This window comes from Monodelphis domestica, chromosome 4, assembly GCF_027887165.1.
Source record: "Monodelphis domestica isolate mMonDom1 chromosome 4, mMonDom1.pri, whole genome shotgun sequence".
Taxonomy (NCBI): Eukaryota; Metazoa; Chordata; class Mammalia; order Didelphimorphia; family Didelphidae; genus Monodelphis; species Monodelphis domestica.
In genome coordinates this window covers 367,678,059-367,700,507 of record NC_077230.1, presented here as the reverse complement: position 1 = coordinate 367,700,507, position 22,449 = coordinate 367,678,059, and the positions used below count along the sequence as shown (strand labels likewise).

General features: G+C 51.2%; 1 protein-coding gene across 1 annotated transcript in view; it reads left to right on the top strand.

Annotated features, from left to right (window-relative positions):
* COL9A2 (collagen type IX alpha 2 chain) overlaps positions 1-20,459 on the top strand; it is a 30,570-nt gene extending 10,111 nt beyond the window's left edge. The window contains exons 8-32 of the mRNA XM_001381176.5: positions 1,462-1,515; positions 2,221-2,274; positions 3,196-3,243; positions 3,561-3,617; positions 3,777-3,830; positions 4,084-4,137; positions 4,666-4,719; positions 6,002-6,055; positions 6,291-6,344; positions 7,327-7,380; positions 7,690-7,743; positions 7,960-8,013; positions 10,036-10,080; positions 10,274-10,327; positions 10,742-10,795; positions 11,723-11,776; positions 11,996-12,067; positions 12,363-12,398; positions 13,088-13,132; positions 13,796-13,828; positions 14,868-15,014; positions 15,521-15,575; positions 17,043-17,231; positions 19,146-19,223; positions 19,586-20,459. Coding sequence (XP_001381213.3) covers positions 1,462-1,515; positions 2,221-2,274; positions 3,196-3,243; positions 3,561-3,617; positions 3,777-3,830; positions 4,084-4,137; positions 4,666-4,719; positions 6,002-6,055; positions 6,291-6,344; positions 7,327-7,380; positions 7,690-7,743; positions 7,960-8,013; positions 10,036-10,080; positions 10,274-10,327; positions 10,742-10,795; positions 11,723-11,776; positions 11,996-12,067; positions 12,363-12,398; positions 13,088-13,132; positions 13,796-13,828; positions 14,868-15,014; positions 15,521-15,575; positions 17,043-17,231; positions 19,146-19,223; positions 19,586-19,785 — 1,707 coding nt within the window. The 3' untranslated portion in view covers positions 19,786-20,459. The remainder of the gene's footprint in view (positions 1-1,461; positions 1,516-2,220; positions 2,275-3,195; positions 3,244-3,560; positions 3,618-3,776; positions 3,831-4,083; positions 4,138-4,665; positions 4,720-6,001; positions 6,056-6,290; positions 6,345-7,326; positions 7,381-7,689; positions 7,744-7,959; positions 8,014-10,035; positions 10,081-10,273; positions 10,328-10,741; positions 10,796-11,722; positions 11,777-11,995; positions 12,068-12,362; positions 12,399-13,087; positions 13,133-13,795; positions 13,829-14,867; positions 15,015-15,520; positions 15,576-17,042; positions 17,232-19,145; positions 19,224-19,585) is intronic.
* The last annotated feature ends 1,990 nt before the right edge of the window (positions 20,460-22,449 follow it).

Sequence of the window (22,449 nt, the reverse complement as noted above, 5' to 3'; positions counted from 1 at the left end):
AAAAAAGAAAAAGAAAGATCACTTTGTCAGCTGAGTGGAGATTGGGTTGGAGTGGGGAGAGATGGGGCAGAGAGACTCAGTGGGAGGCTGTTTCCTCAGTTTACTGTGAGCCTGAACTAGGGCTGTGGGAGTGGAGAGGACTGGCCAGGTCTTGGACATATTGTGGAAATAGAAGTAAGACTCAGTAACTGTTTGACTTGTGGGATGAGTGAGGGGGATAAATAAGTCTGAGTTGGAGAACCTGGGTGATTGGAAAGATGGTGGTACCCTTGATAATATATTGCAGAGAAGCTGTTCTCTACAAAAGAGAGTTCTATTTGGGATATGTTGAGCTTCAGATGCTTATGGGTTACCCAATTTGAAATACCAAGCAGGGGGTCAACTAGGTTGTTCAGTGGATTGAAAGTCAGGCCTGGAGATGGGAGGTCCTGGGTTCAAATCTGGCCTCAGACACTTCCTAGCAGAGTTACCCTGAGCAAGTCACTTTATCCTCATTGCCTAGCCTGTATGGCTCTTCTGCCTTGGCACCATTGATTTCATGATGGAAAGTAAAGATTTTTTAAAAAGAAAAGAAGAAATATCAAGCAGGCAGTTTGTGATATGGGTCTGGAGCTCAGGAAAGAGAATAGAGATGAGATCTGGAGACATAGATATGGGAGATATCTACAGAGAGACAGTCATTGAACCCATGAGAGCAGAAGCCACCCAGAGACAGTATAAAGAAGGCCCAAGAAGAGCTCTGAGGTACAACCAAGGTTATTGACCCACCATGGATAACAAAACAGCAAAAGAGACTGAGAAGGGGTAGTCTAAGGGGTAAGCGGAGAACCAGGAGAGGATAGTATACTGAAAACCCAGAGGGAAGAGAATAGCATTTGGAGAAGTTGGCCAACAGCATCAAGTGCCTCAGATAGGTCAAGAAAGATTAAGGATTTAAGAAGACCTTAGATTTAGCCATTAAGAGATCACTGTTCTGGATTCAGACACTTCCTAGTTGTGTGACCTTGAGTAAGTCACTTAACCTTCATTCTAAGACAGAAGGTAAGGGTTTATAGAGGGGGAGAGGGAAAGAGAGAGAAATCACTGCTAACATTGGAGAAAGCATTTTCAGCTCAATAATGGGATGGGAAGCCACTCTATAGAGGGATGAGAAGAATGTGAGAGAGGATGAGGAGAACCACTGAGAGTGGATGCCTTTATTGGGTAGTTTGGTGGAGAAAGGAAGGAGAAAGATCATTAGAATCTGCATCAGAAAAGACAGGCCCTTCAAACTAAAATGTCATCTTAGCACCTACTGTGTGACCTTGGGTAGTCACTAGCCTTCTATGGGGCTCAGTTTTCTTCTCCAGAAAAATGGGAAGATTGGAATAAGTAACATCTACAGGCTCTGATACTTCGGATATTCTAAATTCGAAAATAGTAAGGCCAACTTTTTGATAATTCTCCCTCTTCTCTCCCAAGGGACCTCCAGGACCAGTTGGACTCCCAGGAGAGATCGGTGTCCCTGGCCCCAAGGTGAGACACTGAGCCACCTCCAGGGTCCTGCATCTCATCTTGGTGCAGAGACAATATCCAGAGGAAGGAGACCAGGATGGTGAAGGGCCCCAAGTTCATGCCATATGTAGATAGATTGAAGAAACCAGGACTATTTATGTAAATAAGAGAAGATTGGGAGTTGGGGGACAGAATGGGGTGGGGCGGATAAAGTACCTTCCTTTAGATATATGGAGGATCACCATGTGAAGGAGAGATTTGATTTACTTAGTTTGGCCCTCGAGGGCAGAACCAGGAGCAGTGGGAGAATTTGCAAAAAAGACCAGTTTAGGCTGCTGTCAGGGAAACCCTCTTGATGATGGGAGCTATCCCAAGTGGAGTGGACTCCCTCAGGAGGTAGGCCCCCCATTAGAGGTCTTCAAGCTGGATGATCTCTTGGGGAGCCTACAAATGGCACTTTTGTTCAGGTGGATTCTGTGACATTCCCTCTTCCTGGGCGTAAAAGGCATTATTGGAGCCAGGCCTCTGCCTCAGACCCATAAAGTACATTGGCCACAGCCTCCCCTGCAGGTCCCACCGAGATAGCCAGGAAGTCCTTCCTTGAGTTAGACTGAAGTTTCTCTTACTGAAGCTCCGGGGTCTCTCTTTATAAGCTGCCATCTGTGCCTCTGCTCTAAATGTGGAGGCTGGAGCTCTCCTTAACTTGGCACTGACATCTCTTTTCAGGGGGATCCTGGACCTGAGGGACCATCAGGACCTCCAGGTCCCCCAGGAAAACCTGTGAGTATCCTTCCTGCTTCCCTTGGAAGGGAAGGGTGGGACAGAGAAATATGGGCCTTAGAATGCTGCTTCTGTGGAAGCTGTCAAGACTGGCCATGCATTCTCATGGCCCATCATGGGGGAGGCTGAGTGTAGCCTGGATAACTCGGCCCAATCCCATTGGCCTCTTTCCTTCTCTGACTCTCTTGTCCTCCATAGAGTTGGATTAGTGGCCATTTTAGATTTATGACCATCATGGCTATCAAATGGGGAAGTGGGGTACAGCTGGGTGGCTCAGTGGGTTGAGAACCAGGCCTAGAGACAGGAGGTCCTGAGTTCAAATTTGACCTCAGACACTTCCTAGCTATGTGACCCTGGACAAGTCACTTAACCCTCATTGGCTAGCCCTTACCATTTTTCTGCCTTGGAAACGATATTTAGTATCAATTCTAAGCAGAAGGTATGGGTTTAAAAAAAGAAAAAGAAATGGGGAGGCGGAGGTCCCCAGAACCAGGTCTGGGAAGTTCAGAGGCTCCGTTTTGGCCCATTGGAACTTCAGGATGGTATGTGGGGTTCACTCCATGAGTCCCTTGCCCAAGGAAGGCTCTGAGTTATTGGCCTAAGCAAACTGAAACACGAGGGGGGGGGTCTGGGGTCTGAGGAAGGGTCAGGATCAGGCTGAAGAGGCCTGAACCCCAGACTGGCTGTGGAGGGATCTCCTCCCAGGTCCATTTCCTAGGAGCAGGAGACAAGGAACTTCAGAGTGTACAGGTCACTTCATGGTGTGGTCGGAGCTCTCTATCAATCGGTCTTCCGCCTGGGCTTGGCTGATTCTCCCTCTTAGGGAATCAGCCATCTCTGAGAGATAAGGATAGGGGGGACACAGCCTGTCCCACAGCCTGGGAAGCTCTTCCCAGACCTCCCCTCTGATTCTATTTTCAGGGCCGTCCTGGGACCATCCAAGGCCTTGAAGGCAGTGCTGACTTCCTGGTAAGAGCCGGGGTGGGTCCAGCTATCCGGGTCCTTAAGGATCTTCTGTGGAGTGGGTCTGTGCTAGGACAGTGGGCAGGGGGCAGGGCCACACGGAGGCAGGAGCCAGTTCTCTGGGGCCGAAGGAGGTCCCGTGGGGCTGTGCTGAGAGTGTGGTGACCGGCTGGATCCAAGGAAAGTAAGGGAGGGGCACACTAGCCCTGGGCCACGAGTACCGCCGGAGAGGGAAGGGGAGAGCGGGCTCTGGAAGGAGAGGATCGCCAAGCTAGCATTCACATGGGCCTGACTCATTGCCTCCCTCCCTGTCTCTGTCTCAGTGTCCAACCAACTGCCCCGCCGGTGTGAAGGGGCCGCAGGGACTCCAAGGCGTGAAGGTGAGTGCGGCAGCGGCTTCCGGGGCTGGGGGTGGGGCAATCAGGGGAATTGGAGGAGGCAGCCTATCGGGCATGTTTGGGGCCTGGGGGGGTGGGGGGGTGGGGGGGATGGAGTCCGGGATCGGAGAATGCAGCTCGGACTTCCTTCGCTCCCTTTAGGGACATCCGGGCCGTCGGGGACCCCTGGGGGAAGCAGGCAGACAAGGGAAACCAGTAAGTACGGGAGAGCGCCGCTAGCCCTTGAGGGTCTGCCAGCCCTCCTCGGGAGGCAGAGGGAGGCTGACAGAGGAATGGGCGAGAGGGCCCACCCGGGAGGGAGGCCGAGGCTGAGGAGGGAGGCTGGATGAGGGAGGCTCAGCCCAGGCCCTCCAGACTCCGGAGCTGTCTGAGGATGGACTCCGTTCCTCTTCCTTCCCTTTCCTTGGAGCGGGGACTGCGGTCCTGACGTCTGCCCTCTCTTCTCTAGGGGCCCAAAGGAGATGCGGGTGCCTCTGGCGAGCAGGGCATTCCTGGCCCTCCGGTAATGTATCCCGTCTGTCCCCTGCTCTTCTGTTCCTTCTGCGTGAGGGCAAAGGCATAGCGGCCAGCCTCGGGCATGCTTGGAGCCCGGGGCAGTGCCCGCCCAGAGGAAAGGGCTCTGGGGTCTCGCCCTGGGCTTGCTGCCAGTGTATTGGTGGCTGGGGTCTCGCCCTGCGCTTGCGCCCGTGTATTGGCGGCTGGGGTCTCGCCCTGGACTTGCCGCCCGTTGATTGGCGGCACGACCTCAGCACGACCTCAGCAGCTCTGAGCCTCTACAATCAGGGGCTCTGAGGTCCCTCCCTCACGAAGTCTCGCCCTCCCAGGATTCTGGGTGACGCCAGCCCCGGCACAACCACGAGGGCCTCACTGCCCACCTGCTTGGGATTGGACACAAGGGAGCAGGGGCTGGAGCAGGGGAAGAGGCGGGGGAGAGGCCGGGGAGATGGGTTAGGGCAGCTGGGAGGAAGCGCACATCCCCCGCAGAAGGGGTCCTGCTGAGCCCAGCCCCTGCCTCCTTCTGTCTTGACAGGGCCCCCAGGGCATCAGGGGCTTCCCAGGCATGGACGGATCCAAAGGGGAGATGGTGAGTCCTCGAGAGCCCTTGTGCTTCTTCCTGTATTGCCCGCACTCAGTCCAGAGCCGGCACTTAGCAATCGATTGGAGATCGGGACTGCGCATTGAGACCCTGCCCCACCCCAGCCCCCTCCATGGAGGCTCCACAAGACTAAGCTAGGGGAGACCCCATTAATAATGCCAGCAGCATGGGGGCAACTGGGTAGCTCAGTGGACTGAGAGCCAGGCCTAGAGATGGGAGGTCCTGGATTCAAATTTGGCCTCAGACACTTCCCAGCTGGGTGACCCTGGACAAGTCACTTGACCCCCATTGCCTAGTTACCACTCTTCTGCCTTGGAACTGGTACACAGTATTGATTCTGAGATGGAAGGTGAAGGTTTAAAATAATAATAATAATAATAATAATAAATAATGCCAGCAGCAACGGTTCCTTAATCAGGATAACAGTGGTGGCATTGAGGAAAAGAATCTGAGATGGAAGGTGAAGGTTTAAAATAATAATAATAATAATAATAATAATAAATAATGCCAGCAGCAACGGTTCCTTAATCAGGATAACAGTGGTGGCATTGAGGAAAAGAATCTCTTTTGGGGGGCTGCATGTATTGAGGACTGCTTGGGGGTGTGGAAATCCTGATGAGCAAATTCCCTTCACCACAGGCCCCCCCAAACACCTGCTCTACACCTCTGGCCTCAGAGCTGATAATGAGAATGAGAGATGATTATGTCAGTCATAATTCCAACAAATAGAGTCATGAGGAGGCAGCTGGGTGGCTCAGTGGATGGAGAGCCCGGCCTAGAGACAGGAAGTCCTGGGTTCAAAAATGGCCTCAGCCACTTCTTAGCTGTGTGACCCTGGGCAAGTCACTTGACCCCCATTGTCCAACCGAGTATTGATTCCAAGACAGAAGGTAAAGGCTTCAAGCCCCTCCCCCCCAGCCATGACAGCAATGCTGATATCAACAATGTTGGCAATGGCGATAGCGACATCAATGATGAGAGTAATATCTGTAACAACAGTCGGCCGGACCCTATCACTGATCGTGGAAAGCACGCGGGGTTTGAGGTCGGAGGACCTGGGTTCGGATCCCAGCTCGGTCCCTCATGTGAACTCAGAAAATTCATCTCACTTCTGTACGCTTTAGTGTCCGTCTCTGGGAAAGGAGGGGTTCCTTGGACTGACCTGCGTGGCAGGTCCTTCTGCCTCGGCTCTGTGCTCCTGTGGACAAGAGCCTTTATAGCCATGCGGATGACGCCATCCATGTGCTCATGCCTTCCTTCCCTCTTCCAGGGTCCCCAAGGCTACAAGGGGATGCTCGGGTCCATCGGCGCCGCCGGAAAGCCCGTAAGTCCTCCCCACTCCGGCCCCAGGGCCCCTTGGCCTCTGGCCCCCCACTTCCGAGGGAGTCTGCCTGCGGAGCTCCCCACAGCCACTCCTGTGCCCACTGGGGGGTCCCCATTCTTACTGTGAGGGCTGGAGGCCGTGGGGAGCCCCAGGGCAGGGAGAGCCCATTCTGGGCCTCTTCTCTGAAGGCTCAGTCCAGCCCCCCTAAAATCTGTTTGCTCTTCTTTGCCACCAGGGCGAGGAGGGCCCTCGGGGGCCACCGGGCCGAGCTGGAGAGAAGGGAGATGTGGTAAGGGCCTGGTTTTCTGTGTGTCCCTGCCCCTGCCCTGGTGGGGCCCCAATCTGGGGGGCCTGGAGTCCTGAAGGGGGGAGGAAGGAGGCCTGGGCCAGGCCGGGCTTCCAGAAAGCGTGTGGGGGACGAGGAGGGAAGGGCTGGCCGCTCGCTGTGCTCGGGGTACATTTGGGCCTGAGTCTGTGCACATGTGTTACTCAGGATCCCTATGTTCATTGTGGAGGACTGATGGGACCTGCGTGCCAATTCTGCCTCTGGCACAACCTGGGGGACCAAAAGTCACGTCACTTTGATGAGCCTCAGTTTCCTTCCCTGAAAAATGAGGGGGTCAAACCAGATGGCCTCTGAGGTCTCCTCCAGGTCTAGACGGAGGATCCCATGTGCATACGTGTCCCACACGGATCCCTGCAAGCCCACGGATTCTGTGTGGGTGATGACATACAGCTGCCTGCCTGCACACATGGTGTCCTGATTGGATCAGCCCCAGCCATGACCTGAGCTGGGCTCAGGCTGGAAGGCTCCCTCAGAAGGGGCTCTCCACACCTGGAGGGTGCAGGGATGGGGCCCCAGACCAGATGCCTCCAGGGCCAGCCTCCTGCCAGGCTCTTCAGAGCCCCCCTTTCCCCAGATGCCATCAAACCACAGCTGAGCTAACAGGATTAGGGACTTGGAGCCTTCCTGGGCTGAGCAGAGCTGGGAGGGGAGAGTCCAGGATGAGGGGAGCAGAGGGGAAGTACCGGACGGGCTTCCAGCACACCCAGGACTGGCCTCCTACTCGCCACCCCACAGCCTGATCCCTGGGCCGGGCACGGCTCCCCCTTGCCATGCCTCTTCCCGATGCGGCTGGGGCCGTGGCGGGCACAGGCACGTAGACGGGGCGTTGGTGGCTCTGTCTTCTGCCCTGCAATGTCCACCCGGTGTTTGTTAGGGGAAGACAGAAGGCATAGTGTGACCATGCTCTCCTGCTTGGCTTTTGTAGGGTGGTCAAGGAGCTCCAGGCCCCCAGGGAAGCGGGGGCCCCAAGGGGGAGAACGTAAGTACCTCAGTTTGGGGAGGTCCTGGCTTCTTGGCTTCTTGGGACCTGGGCTTTGTTTCAAGGGGGAGGACAGACCCAAGTGAGCCCGAATGCAGATCTGGGCATGAAGCTAGCCCGATGGAGCCGGGAGTCAGGAGACCCACATTCTAGCCACACTCCTCTGTGTGACCTTGGGCAAGTCCCCTCCCCACACTGTGCCTCAGTTTTCCCATCTGCAAAATGAAAGGGTTGGAACACTAGGAGTCTTCAGCCCTGATGTTCTAGGATGTGCCTCTTCATAGGCTAAGATTTTTCCTTCCTCCACAGGGCCTACCCGGTATTGATGGCAAAGATGGGACACCTGGGATTCCTGGGGTGAAGGTAAGGTAGTTGACTTGGGGTTCAGTCCTACCTTTTATGAGAGGGAGGGTCCCTTGGGCCTGGGTCATCCCTTGGGTAGGTGTAGCAATACCTTCATGAGACTGATGTGAGGGGGGACAAGGTCAAGCAGCCATAGGAGACCCTTAATCCCAACCTTGGAGCTTGCATTGGGGCTACAGATATAAGAGTAATATCTGTGGTCATTCCATCCCCCAGGGGAGCTCTGGACAGCCCGGGCGGCCCGGAAACCCAGGTCACCAAGGACTGGCTGTGAGTATCAGTATCAAGGCCCAGGGAAGGCCTGTGGGGCCAGGGAGAAGGTGCTGGACCTGGGCCAGGTGGACCAGAGGGTCGGGAGATATGCATCCTAGCCTCGGCTACACCAATGCCTGTGTGACCTTGGTCAAGTCCTTTCTCCACACTGTGCCTCTTTTCCTTTTTGGTGTCAGCTGGGACTGTTGAGCTTCTAATATTTTCACAATTCTCATTCATACCACAGTGGAAAACCCTTCAAAATGCAAGTGTCTCTCATCTCCATCCCTTCCTCTACCTCACAGCTCCCATTCCAGCTTGAGCCTCTCTCTCTCTGGGCTTCAGTTCTTTTCCCTATAAATGGGGGGGGGATGGTCAAGATGATCTCTTGCCCGTACCAACTAAGGCCTCTCCAAGTTCTGTCATGCTACGTTTGAAGGTCCTTCCCAGTCATGACATTCTCTGTTCAAAGGTCCACCCAACTCTGACATTCTAGGCTCTAAAAACCATTCCAGCTCTAATTCATATGACCTGGACCATCTCCATTGGATCATATATGGTGGCAGGTTATACTTAGAGCAATGGATTTGGATTCAGAAGACCTAGGTTCAAATCCGAGCCTTGCTACTGGGCAGGTCGTAGCTTCTCTGTCCTCAATTTCCTCCTCTGTAAAATAAGGAAGTTGGCCTAGATGTTCTCCAGCATCTTTTTGCAAGAGGAGGCAAGAGCCTTGGAGGGTGTTCAGTCCAACTAGCACCTGGGCAAGGATCCCCTGACTGTTCTAATAATCCAAATTGGAAACAACAGATGAAAGTCATTGGGAAGCATATTTTGGATTGATAAAAGGAAAAACATCCCAGTCATTAGGACTGTCCCTAAGTAGAATGAGCTGCCTTGGGAGGAATAGTGAGCTCCCCATCTCTGGAAGTCTTCCTAGGGTGCCTGGATGACCATTAGTTTGAGTCCAGTCAGTTAACTGCTCACCTACTAGTGCCAAGCACTGTGCTAAGCTCAGTGATTCCCAGTTCTGAGGTTCTCAGATCCTGTGAACTCTGCCCCCCACAACTCCCTCTCCACCCTTACAGCTCTTGCTTCTTCTGCCTTCTGGGGCTGAGCTGACCAATCTCATCTCTCCTTCCACAGGGCATCACTTCATATGGTTGGAGATTGCTATTATAAACCACCTGCCAACTAGTTTCCTCTCCTTCAGTCTTTTTCTTTCCCACTGCATCCTACACATAATCCCACAGGAATCCTAAAGCTTAGGTCTTACCATCCCAAGACCCTGGGCTGAGACCTTCCCAAGGCCCAGGACCCACAGGATTAGGTCTAATCTCAGCTTGTCATTAAGGTCCTCCTCAACAGGATTCCTCCTGACCTGCCCAGTTCCTTCTCCCCTTGTCCCCTAAATCAGGTGGTTGGCTGACCAAGGAATTAGTGTTTTGTGGGGCTCAGATGGTCTATGGGAGCCTCTCCATCCCCAAAGGGTACAGTCATGAGCTAATGGATTCATGTTCATTCCCAGTCATTGAGGGGCTTCTTTAGGGTTTGGTGTCTGGACAGTGACTAAATCCCACCATCAGGAGTCCTGGGCTAGCTAAAGAGGGTCTCTCTGCTATTTCCCAGCTGCAACATAGCAGGCAAATCTCTTACCCTCTTTAGGTAAATTTCTCCATCTACATTTTCTCTGTTTCTGAGTCTCTTTACTTACCATATCTGGGTAATTTCCATCTACAAGATAAGAAAAGAAGATGAGTTTAGAGGTTCTTAAATCAAGGGATCTATGGAGTTTATGGATAGATTTCAAGGGGTCAGTGAACTTGGATGGAGGGAAATTATATCTTTTTATCAGCATAATCAGTTTCTTTTGTAACCTTATACATTTTATTTTATGCATTTAAAAACATTATTCTTTGATTCTGGCCTGGCTTTTCTTCTCTTTCTGATGATTGCCCCCAAATTGTGCATGAGCCTCTGGGATTGGCCTGGAGGTTCCGTAGATGCTAGCAGTAAGATCTTCATATTCTTTTCTTTCTCCAGGGTTTGCCAGGTCAGCCAGGGACCAAAGGGGAACCAGGAGAGAAGGTGAGGGGATTTCCCAATGGGAGCACACTGGGCATGGAAGAGAAAGGTTTGGATGATTGGGAGATTATAAGGTGAAAGCCTGAGGCTGGCACCTCTCTGAGGGGATTTTGGGGGTTAACAGAGTGGGTCAGGGTATACTAGCCATTCTGGAGCTGAGTCTGGACTGACCTGCCTCTGGTTGGTTTTTCCATAGGGTGAACCCGGCCAGAGGGGCTTCCCAGGACTGTCCGGTCCCCCTGGGAAACCGGTGAGTGAAGCACTGCCCATGACTGTCCCCCACAAGCAGAGGTTACACCTGAACCAAAGAACTTACCCACAGCCAGGCTCTGCCTATCCTTAGAATGGGCGAGTGAACCAGGAGGACTGTGCCAGGGGGCAGGGGCTTAGAAGGCTTCCATTAAAGTCTCCACTCTGCCCCACACTGTCTCAGACACTTACTAGCTGTGTGCCCTTGAGTAGATCGCCCAATCTGTGTGTACCTCACTCTCCACCTCTGCAAAATGAAGGAACTGGACTTCCAGGTCCCTTCCAGCCCACATGTATGAGCCTGGTGGGATTCCATCATCAGGCATAGCGTTTCCCAGGCACGTGGACAGGGCTGCTGTTGGGTTGCTCTTCCTCCAGTCCTGTGGTACTAACTGTACCCCACATCTGTCCCCAGGGTGAGCCTGGGCCTCGAGGAGAAATTGGCCCTCAGGGCATCCAAGGGCTGAAGGTAAGAGGAGAGTGGTCACATTCTCCTAGGGAGGGTGAGGAGGGGGCAGTGGTGCTGTTAGATTCCAGGTTTCTTCTCTAAAGGTTTGCTAGGTATCTTGAGGCAAGTTGCCCTCCCCCTTCCTCTCCCTTTCCATTTCTCTCTCTCTCTCTTTCCTTCTCTCCTCTCCTCCTTTCTCTCCCTTTCTTCCTTTCCCCCTCTCCCCCTTTCTCTCTCTCTCTCTCTCTCTCTCTCTCTCTCTCTCTCTCTCTCTCTCTCTCTCTCTCTCTCTCCCCCTTTCTCTCCCCTTTCTCTCCCTCTTTCCTCCTCTCCCTCTCCTCTCCCCCTTTTCTCTCTCTCCCTTTCTCTCTCCTCCTTTCTCTCTACCCCTTTCTTTCTCCCCCTTTCTCTCTCTTTCCCTTTCTCTCTCTCTCCCTCCATTTCTCTCCTTTTCTCTCTCTCCCTTTTTTCCTCTCCCTCTTTCCCCTTCCTTTCCTCCCTCATTCTCTCCCTCCCCCACCTTCTGTCTTTCTCTGTCTCTGTCTCTCCCTGAACTGAGGCCCCCTACAGGACAGAACCCCAGGCTGAGACCTGGAATATCTGGGTTCAACTCCTGGCTCCTCTGCTTAGCAGCCATATGACCACTGGCAAATTGCTTAATGTCTCTGGGTTTGTTTTCTCACCCATCAAATTGGAATCCTCTCCTTTGTTCTGCTTACCTCCCAGGGCTGTTTGGGGAGTGGGTGACATAGTGTACATAAAAGGCTCAGAAAGCTTCAAAGCCCAGTAGAAAAGAGGAATCTTATGCACCGCAAGAATCAAGATAACTCGACCAGCTTAGCTGAGCCGCATCTGCTCCTGGGTTTGGGGATGGGGGAAGGGGAGAAGTAGGGGTGCTGCTGTGTTGCTCTGGCTTCCTTAATGGCCTTCTCTGTTCCATCATCTCAGGGTGACCAAGGCGAGAGAGGGCCTGTGGGACAACCAGGCCTGCAAGGGAGAGTTGTAAGTGGGTGAACCCTGCTTGGCACAGAGGGTAGGAGGGGGGTAACATCCAGTCCTTGGGCCCAGCCCAGGGTGGAGGGTACAGGAGGAGGGGGCACAAAGACCTCGGGGGTCTCTTCTAGAACTCATTTCTACTGTCCTCCCCATACTTTCGGCTTATATGTGGTCTCTGGGCCTTGGATTCTTCCATTCCTTCTGTTGATTTTCTTCTCCCTTCAGGGTACCAAGGGGGAACAGGGGCCTCCAGGGATCCCAGGACCCCAAGGTCTGCCAGGCATCAAAGGAAACAAGGTAACAAATGGGTCCAGGAACATGGAGACACAAGGTGGAAGCCAGAGGCCAGGAGCCCAAAGATGGGGCAGGGAGGTTAAGGGCAGGGATGGAATCAGTATCCTGGACAGGAGGCAGGGAGCAAAGAAACCAGGCTGGGGACAAAAGGTGGGGGCCCCCAGCTTGTCAGGAGATTCTCCATGACTCCCCGAGGATGCACGGTAAAGACAGTCCCAAGCTGGGGAGCCCAGGGTGGTTTGCAGGGCCGAGAGGTCAAGGATCAAGGATCGCTCTTCCCCCTTTCCTTTTCCAACAGGGCTTCCCAGGGAAGATTGGTTCCCGAGGCAGTGGTGTGAGTATCTACCGCGCCATGTACTCCTCTTCTCAGGGTCTCCATGGTCCGAGGGAGCAGTAAGAGCCCACTTCTAGTCCCTTTACCCCATTTTTTCTCATCACCTGGTAGTGTGCCCCTCTTGCACCCCAGCTGTCCTAGGGGCTTGGGATAGCCAATCTATCGCTGTGACAACTGATAAGCAACCTAGAACATTGGGAAAACACCTCCCTGGCCTGCGAGTTGTATATCCTAATTCCTCTATTCACTGTGTGACTAGAGGCAATACCTTCACTGCCCTCCTCATGGGGTGGTCATGAGGGAAAATGCTTCGTGAACTGTAAAGGGGCAGAGAGATGGGAGCCAGCTCAGGAGCCCCCAGTGTAGGACCCAAAGGGTCCGGAGGAGCCCCGATCCCTCAGAAGGGTGGCTTCCTCCTCCATCCTTTCCCTGCAATATCTCCATCTGTCGCCAGGAGAAACAAAGTAAGTACATTCTTGCATGCATCCCCCAGGCAGACTCCTTCTTCCCCTCCACTTTCACACATGAGTCTCACCAGGATCCAGAAAGATGAGGGAGAAAAGGCCCCCCTCCATGGCGGACGGTGTCAATGGGAGAGGCGGGAATAGGGCTGAGCTTGGCACCCACTGCCCCGACTCCCTTCTCCTATTGCCCTTTCTGCCGCCCCTGATTGAGTCTTTCTTCTGCAGGGTGATCCAGGTGTGGTAGGTCTCCCTGGAGAAAAAGGAGAGAAGGTAAGGAGCTCCAAGGATGTGGCTGCTCCCTGAGAGATCACCATGGGCAGTTAGAGATCCAGATCTCAGCCCTGGGGTCTGAAATATCTAAAGTAGTGGCCCTGGCACAGCTGGGTGGCTCAGTGGATTGAGCCAGTCCTGAAGACAGGAGGTCCTAGGTTCAAATCTGACCACAGACACTTCCTAGCTGTGTGACCCTGGGCAAGTCACTTGACCCCCATCGCCTAGCCCTTACCACTCTTCTGCCTTGGAGCCAATACACAGTATTGACTCCAAGTCGGAAGGTCAGGGTTTAAAAAAAAACAAACCCCACATAGCATGAAAATCTGATGCGGCAAATGTAGTTAGTATGTATTCACACTAGTTGCATTTTAACAAATTAGACTGTATCCTACAAATGTAAGTTTCTTCCAATACAGGTCTATAAACTGCCAGATGTGTGTAGATACAAATATAAATGCAACTAATTAGCCTACAATCTAAGTGCCCAGCCCTCGCCACCTTTCTGCCTTAGAACTAATACTTAGTATTGATTCTAAGATAGAAGGTAAAGTGGTCCATCCTTGAAGAGGGAGTTTGATGGGGCAGTTTGAGAGCAGCCCAGAAGTGGGTCCCCATGGCTTTCATTGAAGAAGTGACTTCTTTTTTGTTTTTAACATCTAGGGAGAATCTGGAGAGCCAGGTCCCAAAGGACAGGTGGGTGCCATCAAACCATCTCTGTTTATCCTGCTAAGTCCTCCTCTTCCTCTTCTCCCTCCCTCCATCTCCCTCTCCCCACTCCCTCTCTCCCTCTCTCTCTTTCCCTCTCTTCCTCTCTTTCCCTCTCCTCCTCTCTCTCTCTCTCTCTCATCTCTCTGTCTCTCCTCTCTCTCTCATCTCTCTGTCTGTCTCTCTCCTCTCTCTGTGTCTGTCTCTCTCTCTGTTTCTTTTTCTCTCTGTCTCTCTCCCCCTCTTCCTCTCTCCATCTCTCCATCTCTGTCTCTCTCTGTCTCTCTCTCCCTCTTTACCTCTCTCCCCCTCTCTCTATGTCTCTGTTTCTCTCTCCCTCTCTCTCTTTCTCTCCCTGTTTCTGTCTGTCTGTCTCTCTCCCCCCCCCCCCTCTCTTCACATCTTTTCTCCTCTGCTCATTATCCTTTAGCATCTAAATTTAGAGGTGTGGTGGTGGAGCCAACTCAAAATGATTCGTTAAAGCCAGTTGTTAAATTTTCAGGGTAAGCATCAAAAATTGGCAAATACTACAAATCAGGGCTTGATCCAATGTTTTGCTAATTGTTTAAACTCATGAAACAGATGGAGAAAATGTTAATGATGTGAGTTAAATTTAAAAGTGTGTTGTGTGTACATTCTTTTCAGAAGCTGGTTGTTAAATATTTATTAGCACTTTCCTGTTCGTATTCTTCCTCTACTGTTATAGAATTTAGAGCTAGATGGGACATTGGAGAATGCCATTAGGGAATACCATTACTTTGCAGATAAGGAAACTAAGGCTTAGAGAGGAAAGTAACTTGTCCAAAGTCATGCCTTAGAGTAAGGATGACCCTGGGCAATTACTTCACTTCTGGGCCTCAGCCTCCTCAGTTTTCTCATCCCTTTCATTTCACTCTTTCTGTCCCTTCTCTCACCCTTGCTACCACCAACAGTCTTGGGGATAGGAATGAGAGGCAGAGGGACACACAGATGCCTACTCTGATTTCATTGTTCTTTCCATGGTCCCACCCTCTTCTCCCCATCACAGCAAGGCATCCGTGGGGAGACGGGCTTCCCAGGTCCCACAGGGGATGCAGGAGCCCCTGGAGTGCAGGGTTACCCAGGACCCCCAGGACCCCGGGGGATCACTGGAGAAAGGGGTGTCCCGGGTCTACCTGGAAGACAAGGTGTGGCGGTGAGTTCCCCTGTTATCTTTGGGCTGGAGCTCAAGATAAAAATAGAAGCCAAACCCAATACTCCTTCTCTAAGACTTCCTTCCCATACAGAGTGATGGAAGATACTAGTCAGGGCTTGAATGACAACATAGAAAAGGAAGCTCAAAGGGGGAAGGAAGAAAATAAGAACCCTGGAAGAAGATGCTGGGAGTTCAGGCCAAGGGAGTGTAGCTGGTCTGGAAGCCCTCTTTAAATGAAGGTCTACCTTCTATTCAGATAAGTGGCTAGATGTAAAGATCTTCTGGAAGGGAACCAGATTTTGGGGTCTCCTTTCTCAGGTGCTGGGCAGAAGGAGCTTTCATTGCAGAAGAGATTCCTACCCAGCCTAGTGCTATGGCTCTGGTGGGGCTGGGCTGGAAGCAGGGGGGATAAGATGCTCCCTTGGCTTCCCATGACCTTCAGGACCCCATGTTTAAGGATCCGGGAGCCAGAGGGCATCTCACTCCCATCTGCTCTTGATTTTCAGGGCCGGGATGCCAGTGACCAACACATTGTAGACGTGGTACTGAAAATGCTTCAAGGTGAGTTAGAAGGAACGGGAGAATGGGACAAGCCTTTATTAAGCCCTTGCTATGTGCTGGGCACTTTACAAATATTATTTGATCTTGGGTTGATTATGTAGGATTCTGAGCCCCTTCATTTTTAAAAGTTATTATTATTATTCATTGTTCATTTTTATAAGTAAGTAATCTTTTTTTTTTGTTTGTTTGTTTAGGAATCTGTATCACAGCTTAATATAGTGTTTATTGCATCCTTGAACAAAATTTATTTTTTTTTAAATTTTAATATTATTTTATTTGGTCGTTTTCATACATTATTCACTGGAAACAAAGATCGTTTTCTTTTCCTCCCCTCCTCCCCCCCACCCCCCCGCCTTTCCCTCTCCCATAGCCGACGCATGATTCCACTGGTTATCACATGTGTTCTTGACTCGAACCCATTTCCCTGTTGTTGGAGTTTGCATTATAGTGTTCATTTAGAGTCTCTCCTCAGTCTTATCTCCTCCAACCCTGTAGTCAAGCAGTTGCTTTTCAGCGGTGTTTTTACTCCCACAGTTTATCCTCTGCTTGTGGGTAGTATTTTTTTTTTAGATCCCTGCAGATTGTTCAGGGAAATTGCATTGATACTAATGGAGAAGTCCATCACCTTCGATTGTACCACAATGTATCAGTCTCTGTGTATAATGTTTTCCTGGTTCTGCTCCTTTCGCTCTGCATCACTTCCTGGAGGTTGTTCCAGTCTCCATGGAATTCCTCCACTTTATTATTCCTTTTAGCACAATAGTATTCCATCACCAACATATACCACAATTTGTTCAGCCGTTCCCCAATTGAAGGGCATCCCCTCAGTTTCCAATTTTTTGCCACCACAAAGAGCGCAGCTATGCATATTCTTGTACAAGTCTTTTTGTCCATTATCTCTTTGGGGTACAAGCCCAGCAGTGCTATGGCTGGATCAAAGGGCAGACAGTCTTTTATCGCCCTTTGGACATAAGTAAGTAATCTTATAAAACCCAAACCCCAAAATATAAATTCAAATAAACAAGTGAAAAATTGTCTGCTTTCATCTGTATTCCGACTCCCAAAGTTCTTTCTCTGGATGTAATTGTCCTAGATCTTTGTATTACTGATAATAGCAAAGTCTCTCACAGCTAATCATTCCACAATATTGCTGTCTCTGTGTATAATGTTCTCCTGGTTCTGCTATTTCACTCTGCATCAGTTCATGCAGATCTTTCTGAGCGTCTTAAGAACAAGTGTCCCTATCCTTTCCCCCTAGGATGATCTCTAGGACTCCTTTTAGAAAGATATGACTGGGTGTCTTTGAGTATAATATTGTCTGGCAGTCTGCCCTACTCTTGGCCTCGGTTTTCTTTTCTGTCTAATGGGGGCAATGATCTGTGAGTACCTGGGGGTATCGCCCACACCAAGGCTAGTCAGAGACCAGCTTTCATGCTTTCACACATTCCTCTTCTCCTTGCTTTCCAGAACAACTGGCTGAGGTGGCAGTGAGTGCCAAGCGAGAGGCCTTGGGTGGTGTTGGGGGAATGGGTCCCCCAGGCCCTCCAGGCCCTCCTGGGTACCCAGGCAAGCAAGGTCCACATGGTCACCCAGGCCCCCGGGGCATCCCTGGTATCATTGGAGCTGTGGGACAGATCGGCAACACGGGTCCCAAGGGTAAGTGAGGAAAAGGACCCTGCAAAGATGGTGAACACTTTGGACTGGTTTCCAAGGGGCAAAGGCAGGAGCAAGGTACATTGGAGAGGGCCTTGACTTAGCATCAGTCAAGGAGTCAATAAGTCAACATGAATTAATATTAAACGCCACATTTGTGGCAGACATTGTCCCAGAATAGAGGGAATTAGAGGACTTGGATGGTTCTGTAAAAATTAAATTAGTCTCTAGTAATAGAAATTATATTATATTTTATGATGTTTATTAAGGATTATTAGAAATCAAGGATACAAAATAATAACCACATTTGTGCCCAGGGCTGATTAGCCCATTCAAAGCTTACTTACTACATCATTGCAATGGGAGAGCAGAGCATAGAAGAGAGAGAAGAGGGAGAGGTAGGCATTACTGCCACTTAAAATACTAATTGTGATCTCGCCCAGGTGGAGACTCAGGTGAGATGATAGGGAATTCTGGGAAATACCAAGGACTTCTGGGGATTGAAGTCTAGGGTGCAAATCTCCATTTTTACAGTTCCAATCTTGTGAGTCTACCATATGCCCTGGAGAAAACTCCATCATGTTGGAGGCCTCAGTTTTCTCATCTGTAAATTGAGATTAATAACTCTTACTCTCTATCTCACAGCATTTTTGTGGAGAAAGTATTTCTGAAAACCATAACACCTGAAGAAATGGAGCCATCATTATTTTTACATGAAATGGGGGGGGGAGGAATAAAATATTAACTGCCCAAAAAGAAATGGAGCTATGCAAGTAGTCTTTGCTGATTTCCCCAGTTGTTAATTCCACCCCTACCCAAAATAAAAATAATTCACTTATATAGATCCTATAAGTATTAGCTGTAAACATGCTCTATCAGCCTGGTAGAATATAAGCTCCTTTAGGGCAGGGATTGTCTCACTTCTATGCCTCTATCACCCACCCAGCACAGCACCGTACATATATGATGTATATAAACACAGTTACAGTTATATGTAGATATACATACATATATGCATATATATTATATAGTAGGGACTTCATAAATGCTTACTAAAATAATAAGAACAATAAGGATATTTGAGAATACTAGAATAAGGGGCAGCTAGGTGGCTTGGTGGTTAGGGAGCCAGACTTGGAGTTGGGAAGACCTAGGTTCAAATCTGACCTCAGACACTTCCTAGCTGTGTGACCCTGGGCCAGTCACCTAACCCCCATTGCCTAGCCCTTACCATTCTTCTGCCTTTAAGAATCAATACCTTTTTTTTAACCCTCACCTTCCATCTTGGTTCCAATACAGACGAGTGATAAAGGCTAGGCAACGGGGGTCAAGTGACTTGCTCAGGGTCACACAGCTGGGAAGTGGCTGAGGCCAGATTTGAACCCAGATTTGAACCTCTAGTCTCTGGGCCTGACTCTCAATCCACTGAGCCACCCAGCTTCCCCCTAAGAATCAATACTTCTGATCAGTTCTAAGACAAAGGATAAGAGTTTGGAAAAAAGGAATAGCAACTTGTCCTAGGGCCATTTTGGCCTGAGCCTCTTCAAAAAGATGAGGGAATGATAATCATGGCAAACAACAGCAGCAAATAATAATAGAATTATAGCATAATAGAATATGGAATACTAGAATAATAAGGAAGAGTAGTTCCTGCTTTGCCTTAAGCTCCTGGTCGGGTTTTGGCTGCCGGTATTGTGCTCTCCTTATCTCATCCTTCCCCTCCCCCCGGTTGCCTTGGCTCCCCTTCCAAGCTTTCCTCCAAGGCTGGCTTAGGGTTTCTCTTTGGGAGGGAGCTGCAGCATCCTACCAGGGGCTTTGGGGTCTGAGCCTGTCCCTTGGACTCTGTCTTTCTGGTTCTTCCCTGCTGCCCTGGAGCAGAGGGAGCTGAGCTCAGAGAGCCTCCTTTTCTCTTGGCAGGGAAACGCGGAGAGAAAGGAGAACGCGGCGATGAGGGTCGTGGGCATCCCGGACAGCCGGGGCCTCCAGGAATCCCAGGTAAGTGCCAAGCACGGGATAGGGGCTGGCTTCAGCCCTTTCCCCATTCCCTTCTCTCCTCCCCAGTCAAAGGCCTGGGAAACAGGACGCCGGGGTTCCCTTTCCGCTTACAGCGGGATTGGGTGGGAATAGGTGGGACCGATGGCCTCGGCCAGGGAGCGAAGAGCCAATTAAGGCATTTTCAGGAGCCCGACCAGTACGAGAGACATTTCTAGGCCAGCGGGTTAGCCGGGCAGGGCCCTGCCCCTGAGCGGTGTCTCTAGCTTCACTTTCCCCCGCTGGACAACGGGATGTCCCCAGAGAGCTTGGGAATCTCGGGGCAAAGGGTTTGATGAGTCGCTCGTGTACTTTCCCCATCCCAGGCCTTCCCGGCCGGCCAGGCCAGTCCATCAATGGTAAAGATGGAGACCGCGGATCAGCAGGCGCCCCGGGAGAGGCAGGTCGCCCCGGCCTCCCCGGCCCCGTGGGGCTCCCCGGCTACTGCGACCCCGCGGCTTGTCTTGGGGCCTCTGCCTATGCTTCTGCCCGCCTCACCGAGCCAGGGACCATCAAAGGGCCTTGAGTCAGGCCGGAGCCACGGGGTGGGCCCTGTCTCCTTGCCCGGTGCTGCTCCCCCGTCTGACGGACGCCCAGGCCCCTGCCCCAGAGGACGCCGGCTCAGGCTCTGCAGGCTGGAAGCTCCCAACGAAGGAGCCACGGAGGGGAAATCAGGTAGAGTCCAGGAGCGTGGAGCGGCTCAGGGCCTCCGCTCGCCTCCCATCTGACACTCTTGCCTGCTCCCACGTTCCAACAAGCCTCTCCGCCACCCCTGCCACTCCTCCGGGCTCTCCGTCCTCGGCACACACGGGCGGACGGAGCCTCGACAGCACTCACCGGCCGCCCGCTCCTCTTCCTCTCCACACGCGGGGGCCAATGGCCATCCTGGGCCACGATGCAGCCTTCTCCCTCTGCGCTCTGGGGCAATACCGAAGTCTGTCCCCTCTTTCCCATCCAGAGCTGGGAGGAGCTGGGTCAGAGCCGTCCCGTTCCGGGCTCCCTTCCCAGCTGGGACAAGGCAGCTGAGGGCAGCAGCAGCACAGCCTGTGACTGGGGGAGGGGAGGAGGGCAGACGGGGCCGTGGCCTGGGAGAGTCCCTGAACCACTGGAAAACCAAAGGGAGTGCAGTCATTCGGGGCCACATAACTGTGTGCATCTGTAACACGTACAGTGTAATAAACGCCTCGCCCTGCCCACCAAGCCGCAGCCCTTTGTGTCTCCCATCCTACTGAACTGCAGCAATGGCCTATGATCATGGGAGGGAGAGACAGAGGGAGGGAGGGAGGGAGGGAGGGAGGAGGAGGGAAAGGAGGGAGGGGGGGAGGGAGAGAGAGAGACAGAGAAACAGAGAGAGAGGGAGGGAGGGAGGGAGGAGGGAAAGGAGGGAGGGGAGGGAGGAGAGAGACATAGAGGGGGGAGGAAGGGAGAGAGAGAGAAACAGAGAGACAGAGACAGAGAGAGAGACAGAGAGAGGAAGAGAGAGAGAGACAGAGGGAGAGAGACAGAAAGAGAGGGAGGGAGGGAGAGGGAGGAAAATAGAGAGAGACACAGAGAGAGAGAGGAAAGAGAAAGAGACACAGAGAGAGACAGAGAGAGAGACAGAGAGAGGAAAAGAGAGAGAGACAGAGACAGAGGGAGAGAGACAGAGACAGAGGGAGGGAGGGAGAGGGAGGAAAATAGAGAGAGAGACACAGAGAGAAAGGAAAGAGAAAGAGACACAGAGACAGAGAGAGAGAGAAAGACAGAGAGAAGAGTCAGAGAGAGAGTGACACAGAGAGAGGAGAGAAAGAGAGAGAAAAAGAGAGACAGAGAGAGCGAGACAGAGAAGAGAGAGAGAGGAAAGAGAGAGACAGAGTGAGACAGACAGAGAGGAGAGACAGACACAGAGAGTGAGATAGAGAGACAGAGAGAGAGAGGGGGACAAAGAGAGGAAAGAGAGAGAGAGAGACACAGAGAAAGAAAAGAGAGAGACAGAGAGTGAGAGAAAGACAGACAGAGAAAGAGAGAAAGAAAGACAGAGAGATAGAGGGAGAGAGAAGAGAGAGGAAAGAGACACACACAGAGAAGAGAGGAAAGAGAGAGAGTCCTAATAATTTGGGCTTAGGTGCATGAGAGAGGGGGAAACAGAGCACTACCTAAGGTAAGGGAGAGAAGGTCATTACTGATCAAGTCAGTCGACAAACATTTATTAAGCTCCTACTATGTGCCAGGCACTGTGCTAAGTAGGTGCTGGGAATACCCCCCAAAAAATATTCTTTGCCCTTTTCTCACTTTCTGTCATAGAATAACTTAGCATCTCAATCCCCCAAGGCACCTAGCTGCACCCCAGGAGCTCCGTCTAATGGGGTAGACAACATGTAAATAATAATGTACAAACAAGCTATAAACAGGACAAATAAGATACAATCCTTAAAAGGGAGGCACTGGAAATAAGAGCAAGCAGAAAAGGCTTCCTAGAGAAGGTTGGGTTTTAGCTGGGACTTAAGGGAAGCCGGGAGTTGGTTTCGAGGAGGGAGAACATTCCAGGAAAGGATCCGGGAAGGCTTTCTAGAGGAAGGGGCTTTGGAGGTGAGTCTTAAAGGATGAATAGGAATTATTTTAAGTACGACCTGGAGAGGAGGAATGGCCTTGCAGTCAGGAAGACTAGGGTTCTGCCTCTTGACACTGATTGGCCCTAAGACTCTGGCCAAGCAAAGCACTCGGCTCGGGGTCCTAAGGCAACTTTGCATCCTATAAAATGCAGAGCAGAGCATTGGTAGAAGGGAATTTCCTTATTCTGCCTATGAAATCACAGACCTGGACCACAAGCCTGATAGATAGAGCTTTATAATGAAAGGTTTCTAAAGCACTTACATGAACTCTCTCTTGCTAGTCCCATGACATTAGAATTATAAACAGGAAGCAACTAGGTGGGTCAGTGGATAGAGAGCCAGGCCTGGAGGCAGGAGGTCCTGGGTTCAAATCTGAATTGAAACACTTCTAACTGTGTGATCCTAAGCAAAGTCACTTAACCCCAATTGCGTAGCCCTTTCTGCTCTTCTGCCTTGTAACCCATACAGTATTGATTCTAAGAAGATTTAAAATAAATAAATATATATATATATATATAAAATATAAAATAAATACTACAAGCAATAGGGTCAAATACATCCCTGTGGGCTATACATTGACTTAGAAAATCATAAACTAA